At 42.6% G+C, this 22,382-nt stretch overlaps 1 protein-coding gene across 3 annotated transcripts in view; it reads right to left on the bottom strand.

Moving 5' to 3' along the window:
- Positions 1-22,382, bottom strand: part of FARP2 (FERM, ARH/RhoGEF and pleckstrin domain protein 2) — a 354,029-nt gene that overhangs the window by 9,476 nt on the left and 322,171 nt on the right. For 2 of the 3 annotated variants that reach the window (XR_003858525.1, XM_029614957.1), the window contains exons 21-24: positions 21,237-21,326; positions 12,261-12,343; positions 6,254-6,372; positions 4,878-5,041 (exon numbers count right to left, since the gene is read on the bottom strand). Coding sequence is in view for 1 of the 3 variants with exons in the window: in XM_029614957.1 (XP_029470817.1) it covers positions 4,878-5,041; positions 6,254-6,372; positions 12,261-12,343; positions 21,237-21,326 (456 nt within the window). In the remaining 2 variants the exon portion in view is untranslated. The remainder of the gene's footprint in view (positions 1-4,877; positions 5,042-6,253; positions 6,373-12,260; positions 12,344-21,236; positions 21,327-22,382) is intronic. The other variant, XR_003858526.1, reaches the window with a different exon arrangement.

Below are 22,382 nucleotides of genomic sequence, written 5' to 3'. Positions count from 1 at the left end.
CTTTTGAAATCTAGAATGGGCTTGAATGTACCTTTCTTCTTTGGAACTACAAAATAAATGGAATTAATATGCCCCATCCCATTCTTCCCACAGCTGCCAAGTGGAGAACATATTTTGTCGCTGACCTTACTGCAGTTCTGTTTTCCAGAGTGGAACAAGGAAACTCTATGAAAGCTTCTTTTAAATGATGCTCAAATTCTAAGGTGTAGCCATCTCTCATCACGGAAAGGAACTACCAATTCATTGTTATACACCCACTCCCTGAAAAACTGGGACAAACATCCCTCTATTTGTGGAAGAGAGGAGTGAGCCCCTTAATTATCACTGGTAAATTTGGAGCTCCTAATGTTGGAAGAGCAGTTGTCCCCAGAGACATATTTTAGAATGAAAGGATTGTGATTTGCTGCTAGATTGTCCTTTCTGAAAGGATGACGACCTCCCTGGTTTGTTCTGCCTCAACTCTTTAAATTTGGGTTTATTAGAGCCTCTATTCTGAGACCCCTTAAGTCTATCCTCAGATAATTTAAGTGACTTCTTATTCCCATAATGCTTAGCCAACTTTTCGAGATCACCAAAAAGTAACTTCCCTTTAAAGGGCAATTTACTCAACATCATTAGAAGAGGTATCCGCCGATCAGTTTCATAACCACAGTAAACTGATGAGTTGCTTCTGAAGAAGTTATGCCTCTAGTCGAAGTCTGAGATCATAAAGTGCATCAGCCACATAGGTGACACCAGCCTCTCGTCTTTCTACTTCTCTCAATGAAAAGCCATCAGATTGTTTATCCACTGGAATTTGCTGTACCCAGTGTAAACAAGCCTGAGACATGAAACTACTGCAACTTGCCTGAATAGGAAATGCAGCCACCTCAAAGTGGATGAACTCAATTTTTCTATCCAAGGCATCTTCTAACACAGCACTGCCTTCCACCGGAATAGTTTTCTTCTTGACTGCAGATACCAAAGCATCCATCTTAGGCTATCTTAAAAGATCCAACGCCTCAAAGCAACAAATAAAGATTTGCCATGGTTCTGTCGACACACAAGTCAGCTTCTAGTGACTCCCATTCAGCCATAGTTAAAGCTTTCACGGTCCTGTGGAATAGAAATGTTCTAACTGGTCTGTGAAAACCCTCCAAAATTGGGTCTTTTCCCTCCACAGCTGGCTCCACTGGTATATTTTTAATAATACTGATCGCAATAATTATTTGCGATATTCAAGTTTCACCCTATCAGATTGAAAAATAGGTTACCAATATCCCAATTTTTACGACTACACAGGATATGTTCGACTACGGAAGAGTTTCGGACGCAAGCATCGGGTTTATTTATGAGATTTGCCCAGAAGGGATATCCAAGATCTATATTGAAGAGAGCTTTTAAGAGGGCCCTCTTTGCAAACAATATCAACAACGTCCATTTTCACAACACCTTACATGCACTCTAAAATACTCTGCCCAGATTAATGCAGTAATAAATGTGGTGCGTACCCATTGGCACATTTTGGCGCTTCATGATGTTTTTCAAACTGGACCAAGATTTGCATTTTTTAGGGGGCAAAATTTACGAGATCTGGTGGTCAGAACTACATTTATTTCCACGTTGGGACAATCTGTGAGTGGTGGACATCGTACTTGTGGACACTGTGATATGTGTGCTTTATCTTCAACTGGGGACCGTTGGCAGGCTCCTCATTCGGACATTGTAGTGCATTTACGGACCTTGACCACATGAGACTCAGAAGGCGTGATTTACGTCATACAATGTCCCTGTAGATTGATCTATGTTGGTAGAACGAAGAGACAGATTAGAACGAGATTGATAGAGCATAGGAGTTGTATAAAGACATCTAAGGTGACTGCCCCATTAGTCCAGCATTGCATACAACATCAACATATGTTCACTGACCTATGTTGGTTGATTGTGGAAAAGGTACAATTGAGTCATAGGGGTGGAGATATACAATATCGCCTCAACAGACGGGAACATCATTGGATTTATATGTTGAATTCTATGGATCCTTTTGGGCTGAATGAAAAGATCAATTGGTACTCTCTGATCTGAAAGGTCCGCTTTGGGGTTTTAGTTAATATCAATGCCTGTGAGTCGATTTGTTTGGATATTTGAGACCACCTGTTTGGAAACTGAAGAGATGGGCCGTCGTTTCCGGGATTTTTGTAGTGGTTTGTATTGTTGGGCTGATGTAGTTTATGACTGAGTGCCAGTGTTTTTGAGTACAGTTTCATATAATAAGATATCTACACTTGTCGGATCTTGAAAATAGTTTTTGTGCAAATTAAACAACGTTCGGAGGACGATTTGTCTACAAACCTGGGATGATCGGGTTGGATATTTGAAGGACGTGCCATCATTTCCGGGATTTTAATGATGCTCGACCTGGTAGAAGATTAGTGTATCGAGGGAGTAATGACAATGCACGACCTGGTTGAAAACCAATACGACCTTGTTGGAAACTTAGGTCGCTGTCGTAACTTCCGGTTTTTGGAGTTTAAAGGGTCCAAGTTGGTTGCCGTGTTTCTTTAAGCAGTGCGAGTCTAAGTGTAGACCACGAGAACAGCCTTGGATTAAGGAATAGCTGTTGGTTCTTTCTGAACTGAACATTGATGGATTCTTTGCTGGATGTCACGGATGAATAATCGTGAAGGAGTTACTCCCCTGAGGCAGCACCCCTGTTTTGGTGGTCCGAAACGCGATCGTGTCGGGACTGAGTTTGGATGAGTATCACCATTATAATTTTGTGATTGCAATTGAATGTGTGACATCATTATTACTTGCTCTGTGACTGTGTTTACCAGTTCAGCTGGACAAAAAAAACTTTGGAGTTTCCATCATTTTTTAAGTTTTGGGACTTTATATAAAAAAGTAAAAATAGAAAATTGATAATGATATAAACAAAGTAAAGGGACCCGATACCACAAGAAGAGTCTGGTTTATTCTATTGACTCTGAGTAAGGGTCCTACAAAATCTGTATATTTTCCTTTGAAGTCTGACGGCTTGAATATAATTGTATGAATGAGATACCAGTTTTAACCATACATTGTGATTTAGAATATACCAAGGCCAGTGTTGACACTTCAACCTAGCTGTAAACTCATAGCTAGCATTTGCACACTGAGCGAAAGCGAATTTACATACAACCTCTTGGATTAATTGTTTAAATTAAATAGCCAGTCATAGAAATATTTTGACAATTGTGCAACCAGGTCATTGGTTCAGGCTTGGAGATGTGAAGAAGTGAAAATCCTTTATAATGCATTATCAACAGTAACATCATTTGAGAGAGCGCTCCACACTGGTGTCTTACATGGCACTGTCACTCTCTCTCTCCATAAGGAATACTTTATTATATGTATAGGATTTAATAAAAAAGGATTTTTTCACCTCAGCTGCTGGTTCTAAGCACATATTCAACTTTTACACTCCCTAACTAGGGAGAAGGGACCCTCCTTTTCTCAAGTCTATAAAGTTGCACTACTTTTATTTTTTTCTTTAATAACTTTATAGAAGACAGAAACAGATATACGTTCCTGAAGAGAGGAAGCCTGAAGCAACAACCAAGACTGAAGCATTCTTCATCGACTCAGGTCATCAGATAAGGGGAGGGAAAAACCAGGCATTCAGCCAAGGAAGGAAGGAAATCAGGCAATGAAATCCTACTTAATCCAAAGGATCAAAGCAGTAAGGGAGTCACCAACCCCTCCCTGCTCATTCCTACTCCACCAGAAAGAACTAAAGGACAAAATCTCCCGGGAGCAATTTGTCACCAAATTTCTAGGCTGCAGGATTTAGCACCTTATTATCTGCTGGAGATAGAGAAATACTGAAGAGCTGCAGGCTTCACAGTACCATAGGACGTCAGCAAATCAGATTCATTTGCTGGCAGGGATGCTAAACTCATGCTTACTGGATTGGTCTGGATGGGCAATATGGAAATTTTATATTACATTATACATACACACACACACACACATTATAGGTGAAGGGAAAACATTTTAACTTCCTGGATAGGTCTCTAGAACATACATAGCAATAAAAGATCCTGTTCATGATCGAGATAGACTAGTTTTACCTTTTAATTAATATTTTTATTATTTGGCCTCCTGCCTCTTAGTTACTCAGATAGGATTACCAATCCAGAATAAATGTGGAAGGCGTCAAACATAGCAGGGCCATTCCAACTTTCCCTCCAGATTTATAGGTTAGTTACTTGATAGGATGTAGATATTCATAGAAAGAGGCTGCTTACTGCCTCAACACAATCTTCTTTACACATTTTTTTTCTCTTCATACCGAAGTAATTTCTCCAAGGACCATGTGAATGCCGATTATACTTAAGCCCCAATCAGACTTTGAGACTTCAAAATCACTCCTTTTAAGTAAGTTACAGAAGTGAAGAGAAACAGCAGAATGTGTAGGCAAACTGTGGTATTACTGAGAGAGTGACCAGTGTGACAGAGATGGAGAGACCTGGTAGAAACAAGAGCCAACCCAGACCTTAGTGTGACAAAGAGACACCATGATCAGATAAGAGCAGAGAAAGGCTTGTGTGTGACAGCAATGAAGAGATCCCTATAGAGCTCAGAGAAGCCTCAGTTAAAGAGTAATGGAGAACCCATTGTAGAGATGGAAGCTGGGACACGTGCCCATGTAGCAGAAATGCAGAGATTATATTAGAGATGAAGGAGGAGACAGGTCTACGTGCAATAAAGATGGAGAGCCTCTGGCAGAAAAAAAAAAAAAAGGAATTGAAATGGGCTCCAATGTGACAGAGCTTGGGAGACCATCACAGAAAATCGAGCCAAGACAAACTAGTATGACAGACAGATATGGGTGCAGATTGTGCCTAGCTGGGTACCTCTACTGCCACGTTGTGATCGGTCATGGACACGCTGGTATTGCGGTACCAGCACACATGCATGGTGGTGTTGGCACGATGGTGGCTCTGTCTGTCCAAGGAGCTGCGGGATGAATGGATGTCATCTTCAGATTCCTGCTCCACAGAGACCTCATCAGAGGATCCTGGCAGAAGTGGAGAATTCAGCAACAGTTTACATGTCGCAGTGCAACTGGGATTCCCTGAAGGGAACAGATTTATGTTCTCTCCCACACTTCATGGCCAAAAAGGTCAACACTGACAAAAGTTTCATTCAGTAGAAAAACAACTGAAAGATTTTATATCTACTGTGAAATGTTTTTATTCTAAGACTGTCTAATGCAGTTACTTTTCTACCATTTGTTTAAGACCATGCATTCCAGTGTGCAAAAATGTACAAAAGGCGATTAAGAGCAGGTAACCCTTAAAGGGTAACATAATTCATGCAAACTTAACTACAGTACTTTTTGTCCTATTTGCACAGCACCAGTTTTAAAAATGGCTAATAAAGTTAGAGCAATGTGCAGTAGTGCCTCTGTATATCAAATCTTGGTGATAACATACTGCACTCATCTCCTCAGAAAACATTTGCAGTTTGCTACTGCAATCAAGATTTGTGTAATGCATGCTCTATATAAGATGTTAATTTCCTCCAAGTATGTTTGTTATAGTACTTGGCTATGTATGTGTTCATCTCGCTTTGAGCTCCTGGAGTCCATGTGGCAGCCTGGCTGTGACCGTATGCAGTGCTCTGAAGTACTGAGCGGTAAAGCATGCTGGGATTCTCACGGGATGAAGGCCAATACAGAAATACAAGCTACTAGCACTAGGGGTCACCGTATTATCAAGAATACTTTGTGTTGGATCTCTCTGGAAATACCAATAGAACCCTATGGATATAGCAAATGATTGCTTAGGGAATCCCAAAACTTTAAATCCTGATAAAAAGAGTGCAAAGACTACTGTCCATATAATCACTGCTGTTGAATCATATTCTAAGCTGTTAAGAGCCACTGCACTTTACCAATCCCATTCCGCGACAATCACTCCAGGCTTGGGTTACTCAGGTGTCTGGGGAAGAGACAACCTTAAAACAGTCACCACCAGTGTTACACTGCATAATGATACTGCACAGTCCATAAAAAGATAAACATGTTTGGAGGATGAAGGGACATTACTCTGCAAAGAGCTTATAAACAGTCTTACTATATACATTGCCCTAAGAGATTGCAGAAGTGTTTGCGTGATAGAAATTTGAATGAACATATTGTAATTTGACACCAACAAAGGTCTCACACAAGGGCTTGGGTGTAAGAAGAGGATAGGGGTGACATCACGCTATACAACATCTAACTTACTGTTTGAGCAGTTGTACACTGAGTTCTGCAGGAACAGGTCAATCTTTTCACTGGATTTCTTGGCAATGGTGATTGCCATATTCAGGTCCTCCATCCACTTCCCCATCTCCAGACGGGAGCTGTAGGATAAGACAAACAGACTGAATGCCACCACTTTAGTGGCTAGCTAATGTATTAAGTTAATTCAATAAAACAGAGCTGGAGACGTGCAGGTGACTCTGCAGGCATGGGACCGGCTCTGGCCTGGAATCTGCGAGTGCCAGGTGAAGCGCTGTGGGGGCTGGGGAGGCAGAGACAGTGCCAGAAAAGAAGGAAGAGCAGGGAAGAGATCCAAGCATGCGGAGGAATCAAAGTTTAAGAGGTGAGCTGAGCCTGCCCAATGAAGGGAAGGGGGTGAAGGTATTAGTGAACCACGTCTGCAGATGAGGGTAGGTGGATAAGAAAAGGTGAGGAGGAACATGGCTGGGGAGTGAGGGGATAGGAAGAGCGACCAAGAGAAGAACAGGTCAAGGGGCTAATGGGATGTGGAAAATGGAGTAGGTGGAATGGTATTAAACCCCCTTGCCCCCAAATATAAAAGTCACATTATGCCTAGGTTGGAGGGGAACACAAAGTGCAGAAGCAGTAAAGAGGGGAGGGGAGGAAAAAGTGATTAGAAAATGTGAGAGAAAAAAGGGGTTGAGGGTAGTGGGGACAGGTAAGAGTGGGGGGGGGGGGGGGGAGGGGAGTGACTGTGGTGTGGATGGGCTGCAGGGCAGGGGAGAGGGGAAGAGACTGGCAGGGATGAGCTGGGGTTGAAGAATAACTGGCGGGACTTTGAGTGCTTCCCTGGCTTTTCTTTTGGCCACGCAACTTCCCCATGTCTTCATTACCTGCTTCTCTCTGGACGTTTAAATACAGATTGGTTGGTCACATTCATGAACTACTGTATTATTTTTCTCTTTTGCTGGAAGCCTTGAGATTGATATTCAAAAGCCATTTAGACGGATAAAATAATAGTTATCTGTGTAAATGGCTTACCCGGCTAGAAATTAGCTGGATAGCATGGGGGCGTTCCCTGGGCGGGCAGTAGGCATTTTGGGGAGGAGCGCAGTCAGCTGGTTATATTAACTGGATAACTACGATTTTTGGAGTTAGCTGGCTAAGTCTGATCGGGCTGTGGGGCAGTCCGAAAAATTAGCCTGACAGACATAACCGTCTAACTTTAAAATAACCGGGTAGATTCAGCAGCACCGCAAAGCGGCTGAAAATGGATGGCGCGGGCCATCCATTGCTCCTACCATGTGACAGGGGCTGACCAATGGCACTGGTAGCCCCTGTCACATGGTAAGGGCAAAGAGCCACCTGTGCCATTTTGATTAGTGGTAGCCGACAGCCCGAGAGGGGGAGATCGCTCCCGGAACCCCTGCTGGACCACCAGGTATTTTCAGCAAGTTTTGGGGGGGGGGGGGGGGCTTGTAGGTAATTTTTGAAGGGTTGGGGTGGGTTTGTTTGGGGTTTTTTTGGGGCAGCCAAAAAAAAATTTGGCCTGAACTGCAGGAAAACGAAATTTTCCCGTGGCAGGCTGATAACGAAGGCCGAACCAAAAGGTTCGGCCGAAGCACATCTCTACCATTTAGAATGTTGTTAAGGGGCTTTATGATTGCATTAGGTTGCAAGGTTATTATTATTGGCTATACACATTTTAGCTATGTCTTTAATATGGGTAGCCAGGACTAACTTCTCCCAGCTCCCACCCTTTCACAATAAATACACCAATGAAACAGATCAGGGATTGGGGATCAAACAAGCCGCAGCTTTATTGCATAACAAAACAGGTGCCTGAGCTCAAGTAATAATTTACATAGGCCGCACAGTGCACCTGCCACCACCAGCAATATGAACAGATCCAGGCTAGCCAACCTTGTGTCATTAACATGCTCTATATCCACACCCACAACCCCGCCACCACCCAAGCAAGGAGTTGTGTAAAAAAGCCCCCACCACCACCCAGCAAAGAGCCTCATGCATGACAACTGCACCCAGTTGTCCTGCCCGTAATCCCGACCTGACACCTGTTGGGTCATCGCACCGTTCAACACCACGATGAATCTCGATCAGCTCGGGCAACCCGCCCTCCCCACTGCGACAACACAGCCCCCCCCCCCCCAAACGACCAATCAACATACATGACAGTAATATGAGGGTGGGTGGGAGGGAAGTGGCTTACACCAGTGACTGCAGGCAAGCGGTGCCTGCCGTTGCCCAAGCAACAACCCCCTGCCTGACTCCTCCCACAACCGTCAACCTAGGGCCATGGGAACCAATAGGTTTCCAGCTTCCCCTGAGGTTTGAAATTCAAACCTCGCAAGCTCCTCTGCCAGCCAATGGGCTGGCGCGCTGGGCTCAAGCTCCCTCTTTGAACCTGGCGGCCTGCCAATGGGATCCTGAGCTGACGGTTAAGATTCAGAGGAATCTCAGCATCTCAAGGACTAGCAGGTGGCACCATTACACTAGGATTCAGAATAATTGGGAAAATACTACTGCTAAAGAATGAACTTTGTCCTCTGAGTAGGGCTGACCTTAGGAGGATGCGGGGCCCAGGGTGAATCAACAGACGTGGGGCTCCAGAACAGGGAATTTACAGTGTTGGGGATGCAGTTTCCATGAAAGAGCAGAGCCTAGGGTGGTCACTCCTGTTCTACACCTCCTAAGGACAGCCCTGTTTGTGGGATCCCTCAGGTCAATACTACCCTAAGTTTTATTTAACATTTTTATGACTCCCCCTTGCAGAAATGTTATACTACTATGGGATTAAACTTTACTTCTAGGAGAATGATATGCAGCTCTCGATCAGTTTGTCTCAAATAGCTTATAATGTTGTCCCGCCGTAATACCTGTTTGCTGGAGGTAGCCAAATGGTTAAGGTAACTTGCAGCTTAATTCAAAAAAATCTGAAATGATGTGTTTGAGCCAAATTCATAGAGAGTGGAATAGCCATTTGATGATGTTGAGCTTCTAGTACCAAAAAAAAGGTGGCGCGGAATCCGGGATGGCCAGATTTCTATGGATGCTCACTTTACAGCTGTGGTGAAAACTTCCTTCTTTAATCTTCATGAGATTATGTAACTTCACCACCATTTGTCCAAATCTGATCTGGCATCCATTATACATGCATTAGTAACCAGCAGAATTGATTATTGCAACTATAAAAAGGAGTTCCTTTGCGATTTCTACAGCATTAACAGCTTTACTGAAAATATAACTGCAAGGATTTTAACTGGAATTCATATTAGAGAACACACAAATGTCCTTTTTTAAATTTTTTTTTTTAAAGAATTGTATTAGTTGCCAGTTATTTGGAGAATTAAGATTGCACAGCTTGTCTACAAATGTTTAGACACTGGCTCCACTATCTCCAGCAGTTGCTTTCATCATATGCTCCCAGTTGGTTCTTGCATTCTTCACAGCAGGGTTTCCTCCATTTCATTTATAAAAAAAATTTCATTTATAAAATTTATTAATCGCTTAACACTGTTAGGTCTAAGCGATATACAAAAATTTACATACATAATAAAAAACAACACAAATAAAGACAACTACATATAAATAAATTCATAAGGACTAGCTCATGAAAAATTGTCTAATATTCATTGCAATATACACTGACTTATTTAAATACATTGTTGGCAGTTATAAACACGATTCAGCAAATAATCTTTGAACACAGCTTTGAATTTTTTGACATCCTCGATAGATCGTACATCAAAAGGAATCATGTTCCAGCAGTTAGGAGCCGCTATGGAGAAAGAAGTTTCTCTTGTATAGTATAACGGGCTAATTTTACTGATGGAACTTCAAGTAAATCAAGTTGTGAGGACCTTAGTGCTCTGGCTGGCTTATGAATTCGAAGCAGTGCGTTAAACCAAAAATCAGAGGAGGCCGCACGTAATTTAAAGATGGTCATACCTATCTTAAAAATTATACGTTCTGCCATAGGGAGCCATTGAAGTCGGCTTAATACTGGTGTGATATGATCACGCCGTTTAGAAGATGACACTAACCTGGCTGCTGAATTCATCAAAAGTTGAAGCGAACGAATTGAATTTTTAGGTAAACCAATATAGAGACTATTACAATAGTCGAGATGGGGAAAAATTATGGCCCGTACGACCATCAAAAAATCAGTTTCATACAGAAGATGTCGTAATCCTGCTAACAGTCTCAATTTGAAGAAACCCAATTTCACAACGGATCTAATCTGTGCTCTGAATGAAAGAGTTGAATCGATCAAGATGCCTAAGCTCTTGATTGGTTTAGAAAGAGAAAAAGAGAAGTTCTCAAAAGAGATAGTATCAAAGGCAGGTTGAGAATGAGGACGATGAATCAACAACATAGATGTTTTACTGGTGTTCAATAAAAGTTTATTGTGTTTCAACCACCGAGTAATGGTTTTCATACAAAAAGTTCTTTCCCCTTCACAAATAAAGTTGCAGTGACCAGAATCCAGCATTTAGCTATACAGCTCCTTTCCTGTGGAACTCTTTACTTCAAGAACTACATTTTCAACCATTTTATATGAGTTTTAGGAAGGTCAAAGCTTGGCTATATGTAGGCACATTTATAGCCTGAGGTATTTAATTTGTTTGAATTTCCACTGAAGTACTTTTATTTGATAGGTTTTCTCACTTAGAATTATTGACATATTCATTTAAACATTTTTTTTGTTTAGATTTTGATTGTGTATTTGTTTTTTTGGGTTTTTTTTTACTATTCATTATGATGCAATGGTAATGGGCCGGATTTTAAAAGGTTTACGTGCATAAGGTACGCACGTAACCCTTTTAAAACCCCCCTGCACGCGCCGAGCCTATTTTGCATAGGCTCGACAGCGTGTGCAAGCCCCGGGACGCGCGTAAGTCCCGGGGCTTGCAAAAAGGGTCGGTCGGGGGCGTGGTTTCGGATCGGGGGCATGTGTGCGGTCCAGGGGCGTGGCCTGTGTCGGGGCCTGCTGCGCCGGCGAGCGTAAGTTACTATTGCCCGGAGGCAGTAGTAACTTTTCAGATAAAGGTAAAGGGGGGGGGGGTGTGGAAGTAAAGTTCCCTCCGAGGCCGCTCCAATTTCGGAGCGGCCTCGGAGGGAACAGGCAACGCGCGCAGGGCTCGGCGCTCACAAGTTGCACAAATGTGCACCCCCTTGCGCGCGCCGACCCCGGATTTTATAAGATACGCGTAGCTACGCGCGTATCTTATAAAATCCAGCGTGCTTTTGTTCGCGCCTGATGCGCGAACAAAAGTGCGCACGCTGTCTTTTAAAATTTACCCCAATGTGTATAGCTGTACCCATTTAGAGTATGGCTATGAAGTGGCAATCAATAAATAAATGGAGACCTATAGAAAAGGAATTGGCAAGATAAGAAATATTTCTTTTCTGGATTGTTCATATTGCCTTGCTTTTAAGCATTTTTGCAAATTTTTTTTTTTATCTGCTTTACTTCTGCTCTTATCTTTGACAGGCGCTCTTATTGTCTATCGGATCAAAATCTCTATGTCCAACTTCCCCCTCTCCCCCAAAAGTAGCTGGGATGGAATGATTCCAGCCCTATAACTACAGAATGCCTGGGAAATTCTTCTATTACAAAAAAAAATAAAAAAATTTAAATATATTCAGTTTTTCCCATAATTTGTAGGATACTTTTCTGCAATTTACTATTGAGCTTGAGCCCTCAATCAGCAGCAACTCTGTTGTTGGTTCTCCTGCTGCAGCTGATCAGTTATTTCAGCTTGGCTGATTCACACATGCAAGTACAGCAGAAGTAGTAACAAACCAAATGCAAAGAAATACAGCACTACCAGCAAGCTCTCTGCTAGGATCCTGCTCTAGCTCTGATCACTGGTCCTCAACAACAAAATCTCCTATTAGTGCAACTGTGCCACCAACAACTGTAAAACCCATAGCCTAAAAGAATGCTGAATACTGAATGTAGTCATGATATGGAGATCAGAGTAATCCTGGAGAGCAGTCTTACCTGGCTGCAACTACAATAGTTTTCTGGGCTGAGTAGATGGTAAAACAGTGTGGAACAGACCATTCATTCTCGCTTTCCTCCACCTGCACGGAAGAGACAGCTTTTATCAATGTCTTGGTAAGAGTATTCCTGTAAGGGCTGGACACAATGTTCTATTTAATACAAGTCGATGGCATAAGGTCAAAGAGGTCACTGCATGGAATTGAAAAGCAGTTACATACAATGCTGTACACACCTCCTTCAACTCAGGTGAGATGCAGGATAAACAAATCACAAGGATGACATTTTTTGTGTGGCAGGACAAGAGCTATTGGGCTACTTGTGCGTGTGTGTGTGTGGAGGGGGAGGAGGGAGCATCTGCCATCCAATGTGTTACTCACCGGAGGATCCAGCACTATTAACTGTAAAGGAAAGGCAGAAAGAAGAGAAGGAAAGAATTTTTGTTAGACAGAAACACCAGGAAGGACCGTTGTGCCTGGGATGAAGGAATCAGTGGAGCACACAGGTCAACCCTACAGAATGCCACTTATATTTTTGATTCCAGGTACAAAATGTTCAAGGTTACTGAACATGTGACTGTTCTACATAGCAGTGTTTTTAGAACATGAGTGGGCAAACTAAGGCCCATGTGCCAGAAGTGGATCCTCACCACATTTTTTATGGCCTGCCTACCTGTGTTCTCAGCAACCTCCATCTATGGCCCACTGTGTCAGGCAGATCAAGGAAGGTGTTGGGAACTGGAACCGGAGTGGAAGAAGAGGAACTTTGTATTTGTGCCAGGTAATATAACGAACTCCTCACACCCTCCTAACACCTAATGGCCATGGAGCCTCACTCCTCTTTCCTGGCAGTCAATAGTTGGGGAGCCCCATCACCCTATGGTAACCAATGGCAGAGGAGGCCAAGAATTTACCTCTTCCTCTCCACAGGGCTCCATAGGGATTGCAGTCTGCTTCTCCCCAGCCTTCCACTTGAATCCAGATGCCGTGGCTCCTGCCCGAAATACAATTCCCAATTCCATCCCTTCCCTGCTTTCGTCATCCTCCCACTTCATCATCCTAGATACAGCTCTTGCAGAATCTTGAGCTGTCATGGCATGGAGCAGAAGTGCTACTACAGGAAACCAAGGACAGTACTGAGGCAGCATGAAACTAACTATGACCTGAGCTTCAACTCCATGAGCTGTAGCAGGCACGTGGCAGGTCAGCAGTATGAGGTGAAAGGGAGTGGGGAGAGCTGGGGGAGGAAAGAGTGAGTGGGAGAGAGTGTAGGGGTGCTTTGAAAAGGTAGCTTTTTATGAAGCCAGACTAGTTAAATAAAAGATCATTTATGCACTGTGAAATTGCACTGATCAGACTTGTAAAAATTAAGGTTGCTGAAATGCCAGACTATGCTGAAATGCTAGAATGTATGCCAAAAGTCAAAAAGTACGTCAAGGGTCAGCCTTAAATTTTGTTCCTGCCTTCTGAGCTCAGTTTACAAGAATTCACATGACTTACAGGAATTCAATCCTATGAATATATATGGGATAAAATGCCAACCAATTAGGAAAATGTTATGTAAACAAATGAACTCATTGTTGTGTAAATTAGAGGTGGTAACCTATTTAATCTATTGTATCAACAATGTTCTCTCAATTGCCTTGCTGGTAATCTCACACTTTCCTGGGATATTCCTTTTCCAATAAAGGGGATTATTTTCCAACTCGTGTTATGCACCATAACTCATGGTGTGATGCTAATTTGGAAAAGGGGGAGGTGTTTGGGGTGGGATTTCTGTCCAAGTGGGCTGGCTTCGGGGGGGGAGAGAGAGAGACAGAGACAGAGACAGACAGATAGACTAGCTATAAAGCCCTTCTAGTAGTTAGGTATTTATATCTCTATAGGAGGCCCACCTAGTAACTAGAGGTGAGGTTTAGGTAGTAGTGTAAGGGTTAGGGGCCACTTTGACATGCAGAGTGAGACGTACGAATAGAACAGTACACTCTTGTGAAGATCTGATGTCCTTCGGAGTGAGGTAACTCACACAAAGATTAGATTTGTACAATGTTCTCTCAACCTAGCTTGATGTTACCCAGGTTGATCTCCTGGGCCATTTCCTGCAGGGGCACACAGCCGAAACCTCCTGGGGCCACTCCTGCAGAGGTGGAGAAGGATGTTCATCTGTGATCTCCTTTCCTCCACTTCAGACAGGCTGATTTTCTGCCCCAAAATTTATTCAGAATGTGGCAAATTGCTTCCTTTTCCCCATTGCAGCTGGGATAGAAGGTGGATGCTTCTTTTGGCCCACATATTATTTTAAAAATTTTTAGAAAATTATTACTGTCTATAGGGGTGCACAGCGATCATCTCCTGAGTCTGTTCTACAGGAGTATATAGCAGTCATTCCCTGGTCTCTTTAACAGGGGGTAATCCAAGGTGATTTTTTTGTCTTAATTCTGCAGGAAGGCAAAGGGTGCTCACATGTTATCTCCTGTGTCGCCTCTATAGAGGTGCAAAGGGTGCTCTGAGAGGGATCTCCTTTGTCTCCCTGCAGGATGGGGGTCTTCTTGGGTAGGGATGCAGTGAGGCAGCACTGATCTACAGTCCTGTTTTAGTTTTGAATACCATTTTAAATATTAATGCGGGAATGAGTCACCACGTGATGTGATGGAAGAGTGAGGACATGTTCCTTACTTGCTCTGGGACCCCACTCCCTAAGGTGACTTACAAGTGACCTGCACAGTTTACAATTTTGTCTCCTAAACTATATTTACTTAAGAAAATGACTGTGGACTGCTCTGGCCAAGTTTTTTTTTTTTTTTTTTTTAAACTAATACGCTGTGATTTATGGCAACAAAAGTATAATATATTCCAATTTCTTCCTATTTGTGGTAACAGGGATTTTGCTCTGAGTTTTCAATCTCGAACTTTCCAGAATTGATAGTCTAAAGTGTTATGCATATTAGCCCAGTTATTTGATGAACATGGTGACAAGCTCTTGTTTCAGGATCTCCTGCAGAAATGTGAATTAGATTGTAAGCACTTGTTTGCATATTTGCAGCTTGGCCATTATGTGCAATCTCTTGTTACAGTGGAATTTAAACATAGCAATAGGGAGATAATTGGAGATCTTTTTGATTTAGAGGACCTGGCACACCATACCGTATCTTTTTGGTATAAGTTATTGGTTCAGAGGGATCCACTTCCTAATTATGTCAGAGTGTTGCAGGGCTTGAAGAGAGAATTGGATTTAGCTTTTATCCCAGTACAATACTTAAAGCTTGCTCCCTGTCTAAAAATGGTGAGGTGAGAGAAAACCATTTTAAGTTCCTAATGATATTTTATTTCTCTCAACCACAAGCATGTCACTGGAAATTATGTCAGTCGACCGGTTGTCCTAGATGTCACTATGAGGAGGGCATTTTGGGTCATTTGTTATGGTCTTGTTCTTTTATTCAATTATATTTGGATAAAGTGAAAGGATACATTAATGATTTAATGGGGACCCGCATTCCATTGGAGGTCCAAATTTTTCTTTTTGATGGGCTGCAGTCTATTAACTTTAAGGACAAGTTTACTAAGCTGTGGGGTAGGAAGATGCTGCTTTTAGCAAATAAGGCCATTTTGCAGAAGTGGCTGGTCCAGAAGCACCCAGCTTATTGCAGTTGGGCCTTGCACTACACCACCAATTTGTGATGGATCAGCAAGTTGAGTGATAGATGTGACTCAAACAAAAGTTGTTTTTTTTTTTAAGTCTGGGATCCATATTTACATTCACTATCCCATAGGGCACAAAGTTTAATTATGAACAAGATACACTAATTAATAATAACATTGTAATCATGTCAAGGTTGGCTATTCACTTCCAAATACTACTCATTAGCCGCCAACCGGCTCTTGAAAAGGCAGTCTCGAGGGATCATGCTGCCTTTAGCCTTTAGGGATCATTAGCCTGGGAAAGAATGCTGCAAGAAGGGTGAGTAGCTATCAGCCTGATGTCCTGCATGACTCTTCTTGTCTGCTTGTTTTCTGCCTCTCCAATGCTGCTGGGACCAGGGATGGGGAAACTCTGCCCCACTGATCTCATCTGCTGCCTACTAGCCCTTTAAAGAGCTGCACTAAAGGCATCTACCTAACAAATGGGCCTGCACCAAAGGGCCATGCTCAAGGCTGTGCCCCACCACAGCTTGTATTCACCTAGACTACCTCAGAACATTTACTGCTCCTGAAGGAGCGACAGTGGCTGTTACCAGTGCAAGTATGAATCCAATTCGCAACCCATCCAATTTTAAAGCTAAGACAGCTTTGCCTTCTAACACTATCAAGATGTACCAAACACCTAGGGACCTTCATTTTCATTTTGTTTGGGGGGGGGGGGGGGGATTCATTATAACAAAAATCAGTGAAGAAAGGAGTAGGAGAGCTGCTGGAGAGGGTAAGAAAAGGTGGCTTTAAGTTCATTTTTCTTGATTGACTGCCATTTTAATTACTGGATATTATGTCGTTTGTCTGCTGTTTTGAAATATTTTTTTGCTGTTTTGCAGAATTTTTAATACAGTGGACCCTCTAGTTACAACCGGCTTGACATACAAAAAACTTGGGTTACAACCAAAATTGTAGTTTTGAGTTACAACCAAAGTCTTGAGTTACAACCTGAATGCCAGCCAAGGCCATGTGTATCCGCTCGTGCATGCGGTTGCTTCTAATTGGGCATTTTCTCCTGTCAATCGCGTTTTTTTGGCCTTGGTGGATGGGACTTCTGCTCTGCTGTTGCAGTGATTGGCTGCTGCTACGGCTGATGAGGCCTGTCCATCTCAGGCGCACTCAGAGCTGCAAATGTTCACAGGAGCACATAGGCAGACCCGGCACGGCATTGCAGCAAGCAACAGCATCACTGGTGACCAAGGAAGCTTCTGTCCAGCAGCAGAAAAGGAGTGTAGGACTCAGCTGGCTACAGCAAGGAATCAGGAGGGGAGGAATGAGTATGCTGGGAGGGGGAAATAAGTGTTTGGGGGTCAGAGATGTGCTCTGAGGGGGTGGGGAGGGGGGGAATCCTCCCCCACTTCTCTTCCTGCAAGCCAAAGATATCAACTTAAATGGTGAGTACAGTATGAAATTGTTGTTTCTGGTAAGCTAGGCACATTTTATAACTTTTTGGTGAGTACACTAGGAAAATTATTGGTGTTTCTGGTAATTATGTACATTATACAACCCTTTTTTTTTAATTATGAAAATGTTAGGTAAGGGGTGCTTTGGGAGGTTCAGAACGCATTATGGGTATTTCCATTATTTCTTATGGAAAAAATAGTCATGTCTTACAACCAACCCTCTGGAACGAATTGAGTTCGTAAGTCAAGGGTCCACTGTAATTTCTAAGAGTTTTTGTTAGATGTTCTGTTCATCAGCTTTTTTGAAACATTTATTCATATAGTTTTACAATATGGAACTCTCTTCCTGAAAGTCTCTGACTTATATCAAACCGTAAAGAATTTAAGAAAACGCTAAAAACATATTTATTTAATGACGCGTACAATATAACATAACTTCAATAACTATGCTATAACTGATAGACTTCTACTTTGTTTAAACCTATATTGTGTCAGTTTGTTTTAACCTTATGTATGTATATTTGTAAACTGCCTAGACGGACATGTAAATGTCTTATTGTTTGCAGTATATAAAAACTTTTAAATAAATAAATAAATAATTTCTGTGTGGGAATCTGTAGCGGCTTGGCTTTTTCTGTTTTCCTAATTGGAGGTGTATTTATGTTTAGGACCTGTTTAATATTTGTAGTGTTGCCTTTTTATAGGTAGGGTTGTTCCATTTGAATGCATGCCATAATGCAAATTGCCTAATTTGTCGTGGTTCGGGGGATGCGAACCACGAAACGGATTTTCCCCAAACTTCGGGGAAAATTTGTTTTTCGGGTTTGTGCGAGGGGGGAGGGGCACATTTATTAAAAAAAAAAAAAAAACCAAAACAAAAACCAAACCACCCCAACCCTTCACATTTACTGTATTACAACCCCCCCACCATCCCGATCCCTCCCCAAGACTTGCTAAAAGCCCTGGTGGTCCAGCGGGGTCCCGCGAGCGATCTCTCCCTCTGGGCCGTCGGGCCTGCTACGAATCAAAATGGCGCCGCTGGCCCTTTGCCCTTACGATGTCACAGGGGCTACTGGTGCCATTGGTCGGCCCCCGTCACATGGTAGGAGCAATGGACGGCCGGCGCCATCTTGTGCTCCTACCATGCGACAGGGGCCGACCAATGGCACTGGTAGCCCCTGTGACATAGTAAGGGCAAAGGCTATTGGCACCATTTTGAATACTGGCAGCTGACGGCCCGAGTGCAGGAAATCACTCCAGGACCCCCGCTGGACCACCAGGGACTTTTGGCAAGTCTTGGGGAGGGATCAGGATGGTGGGAGGGTTGTAATACAGTAAATGTGAAGGGTTGGGGTGGTTTTTTTTTCCGATTCGGATTTTTTTTTTTTATTTAATTCGTTTTTCTGGTTCCAGCTTCGTTTTTGCCAAAAAACAATCCGTGGGAAAATGAGTTTTCCCATGAAGCGCCCAAACTGAAACCCGACCCAGAAAAACAAAGTTCATCTCTATAGTTTGTGTGCCTTATTGCAGATCCGGGTACTATGTTAGGTGCTATTTCTGTTTCCATTTCTCCAGTTTTGTACTGCAAACAGAGTGGCTTTTTGGGGTTTCCATTCCAGTTCTGTCTCCATATTTGTAATTTGTGGTCTTTCTGTACTTGGTGAAGGTCGATCTTGTGTGTGTGACCGAGGTGAGATATTTAACTAGCATGTAGGCACATAATATACTTCATGTTATTTGTTGTGTTTTCTCAATTGGACATGCATTGGTGGTGAACTGCTGCCTTTTTATAAGTAGGGCTATTGTGCCTGGTAGTAGAGGGAGTTTGTGGTGCTGTTATTGACATAACACCAGAATATATCTTTTTTGTATGGTGAGTTGTACAGGCAATGTTCTAGTTCTGCTTTATATCCATTACTGAGAGTCGGGGGTGGGTTGGGGTTAGCCTTGTGACTGTTATGTATTTAGTGTGTCACGCATGTGGGAACTATCAGGTGTGCCCCGACAGAAAAAAAGATTGAGAACCACTGGTCTAGAGTACTGTGTTCAGTTGTGGAGAACATATCTCTAAAGGGATAGAAATAGGATGGAAGTGGTCCAGAGAAAGACAACCAAAATGGTGTGAGGTCTGCAACAAACACCATGAGATGAGGGAGACTGAAGGAACTAAACATGTATACCACGAGGGAAAGAAAAATTTGAGGTGATACGATGCAGACTTTTAAATACCTGAAAGATATTAATGATGCACAAGAAGCAAACCTTTTCTGATGGAAAGTAAGCTCTAGACCTAGGGGTCATGCTATGAAGTTCCAAGAGGGTCGACTCGAGAACAATGTTAGGAAATATTTCTTCATGGAAAGGGTGGTGGATCCATAGAATGTCCTCTCATAAAAAGTGGTCAAGACATGTATGGTAATTGAATTCAAAAGGGCACAGGAGCATCCCCAGTGGCTAGAAATGAAGAAATGGGGTAAGCTGTGGTAACTTTTAGTGTAACATTTCTGCGTGGGGATAACCTGTACAGAGTGGCAGTTCTTACCCTTAACAGAAGGCAAGGGGGCAACTCGCACATAGCGGCAGTTACCAACAACTTACTAGGCAGACTGGATGGACTATTTGAAGCTTCATCTGCTCTCAACAGAAAATTTTGTACAACTCCTATGAGTTTGCCACTTGTACATACTTTGCATGCCATCAGCAGAGGCCGATGTGTGTGTTATAGTTATGGCATGCTGCTTGTGACATACAGAATCTCTCAGTATCATGCACTTCCACCCAAAGCACACAATATTATTCTCATTAAACACCAGACAGCTGACGCAGCAGCAGCAGAACAAAACACTGGCAGTTACCACTTACATATTCCAGAGCACAGCAGGAACACAAATGCAACTACCTTGAGGCTGGATGAACACAAAGATGAACACACTGCATTACACCACCCAAAAGGGCAAGGAGAGAAGGAATAAGGTGATTATATTTTTATTTTTATATCCTGCTTTGCTACAAAAGCTTGGATTGCATTCCTGGAGTTTCTGGCTCTATGCCATAACATCTGGACCCCCCCTCCCCCTTTTCTTAATGTTTGCATCTCATACACACTTCCTGAAAGAAAGCGAGTTACCATGTACAAGTACCTGGACGTAAATCTCGGTAGTTGAAGCTTTAGATCCTGATATATCAAAGAGGGCTCAGCACCTAATTTAAGGTGCCTTAATTAGGAGCCTTATTCAGCCTGAATATTTGAACAAAGGCTGAATATAAGCTTCTAAATTTAGGTGAGATATTGACTTACTCAAATTAAGGCACCTAACTAATGCATCCAGTGCTGGAAACATGCACTGAGTGCCTATGCTAATTCCCCCAACCTGGACTCTCTCCTGGTCCCAGCCCCTTTTAAGGAATCTCCATTTTGGCTAACAGAGTAGGCAAATTAAAAATTTAAATTCAAATGTCTCGGTACCTATTCTTAAGGTAGGATCCTAAGTCTTTCAACATTGGGCCCTTAGCATATAAACAGAATTACCTCTCAGGATCTCTAGAAAAATATGCAGGTCTTAAATTCAGCCAGAATTGCCCAGAGCTCATCTCTGGAAAATAATTTTAAATAATGCCAGAACCACAAAGAAGCCTTTGCAGGCCAGTTGTGCTAATCTCTTGATGCACAAGATATGATTCCATTCAAAGGGAGGTGGAAGGCTCCTGGAAATCATTTAGGAAAACACAAGCCCTGGAAATATGGCTACATGTCACGTTAAGCAAATTACTTCTCAGTGACTGGGTTAACTCAGAGACCAAGCACAGCTTCAGAAGCCACCTTGATGTGCAGTTCTGACACGTGGGTAACTGTGGGCACAAGAGTCCCATGGGAGAATCATACTCACCAGCATGCCATGCAGGGGGAGGTGTCCATGGATTTTGAACTGGTTGGTACCTGTCACACCTTTGCTTGTGTACAGCAGCATGTCTGAAAACTGAGAGAGGAAAAGGACATTTTAGCCAGCTTAACTCACGGGCACTGCTTACAGCTCAGGCTCCTGATACCCAGGTAGAGGAGGGGCACAGGGAAGCGCAGCACACAGATTTCAGAGAGCGGTGACAGCCAAATGCGAGTGTGGCAAACATTCAGCACGCGACATGGTGATACGTATATCCTCATTCTTTAAACCCTGAAAATAATGGGGGCAGTCATCCGTACCATGGTTTCCCAGATAGATTCTTTGCATCAGCTGCGATCAGTAGCCTGTACACCTCACATAAAAAAATGGGCAGTACTTATAGTTGGGAAATCAAAATGTAAACTTTGGACTCATCTGTACCAATTAGCAAAGACTTCTGGAAAGACACTATCTCAACTAAAAGTAGTTGGCTGCTGGGGTGAGGGCACTGGAGAGAACAGAGGACAGTTCTGAATAGAAATTAGTTTTGCTTTTTAGAGGCTTTACTGCCCATCTTATTCTGACTCAAAAATGCTTTCTCTGGAATTTTTAGAACAAAAGCTTATATTGTGTGTCATTGTCTTGTCCACAGCCAAGACAAGTAATGATACACAAACTACAGTACCAAAAAAACTCCAAAAAGTGTAAGAAGCTTCAAAACAACACAGTATACACAATCTCATAGTAGGTAGTGATATAGCATGGACTCACGTTATACATTTATGTTGGTGGCCATCATACAGCACAGGGCAGACACAGCTGAGTTCATGTTTCAAAAACCCTTAAACGTGCTTAAAGTTATAATCATAGGTGAAGGAGGAACCTACAAAGTCAAAATTAACAACAAAGAATCTTCCAGTATTAAATCTTCAGTAGGAGTTCCTCAAGGATCCTCCTTATCCCCCACCCTCCTCCCCCTCTGTCAACTGCTTACCAATCTAAGATTAACACATTATCTCTACGCAGATGACATTCAGATATTAATCCCCATAAAAGAGTCACTCTCAAAGACTCTCCTATACTGGGAAAATTGCCTTCAATCCATTAACCAACTCCTCAACAATCTGAATCTAGTCCTAAATACATCCAAGA

The sequence above is a fragment of the Rhinatrema bivittatum genome, chromosome 9, assembly GCF_901001135.1.
Source record: "Rhinatrema bivittatum chromosome 9, aRhiBiv1.1, whole genome shotgun sequence".
NCBI classification, from domain to species: Eukaryota; Metazoa; Chordata; class Amphibia; order Gymnophiona; family Rhinatrematidae; genus Rhinatrema; species Rhinatrema bivittatum.
Note: the sequence above shows the minus strand (reverse complement) of the source record. Positions and strands in the feature narration are given on the sequence as shown.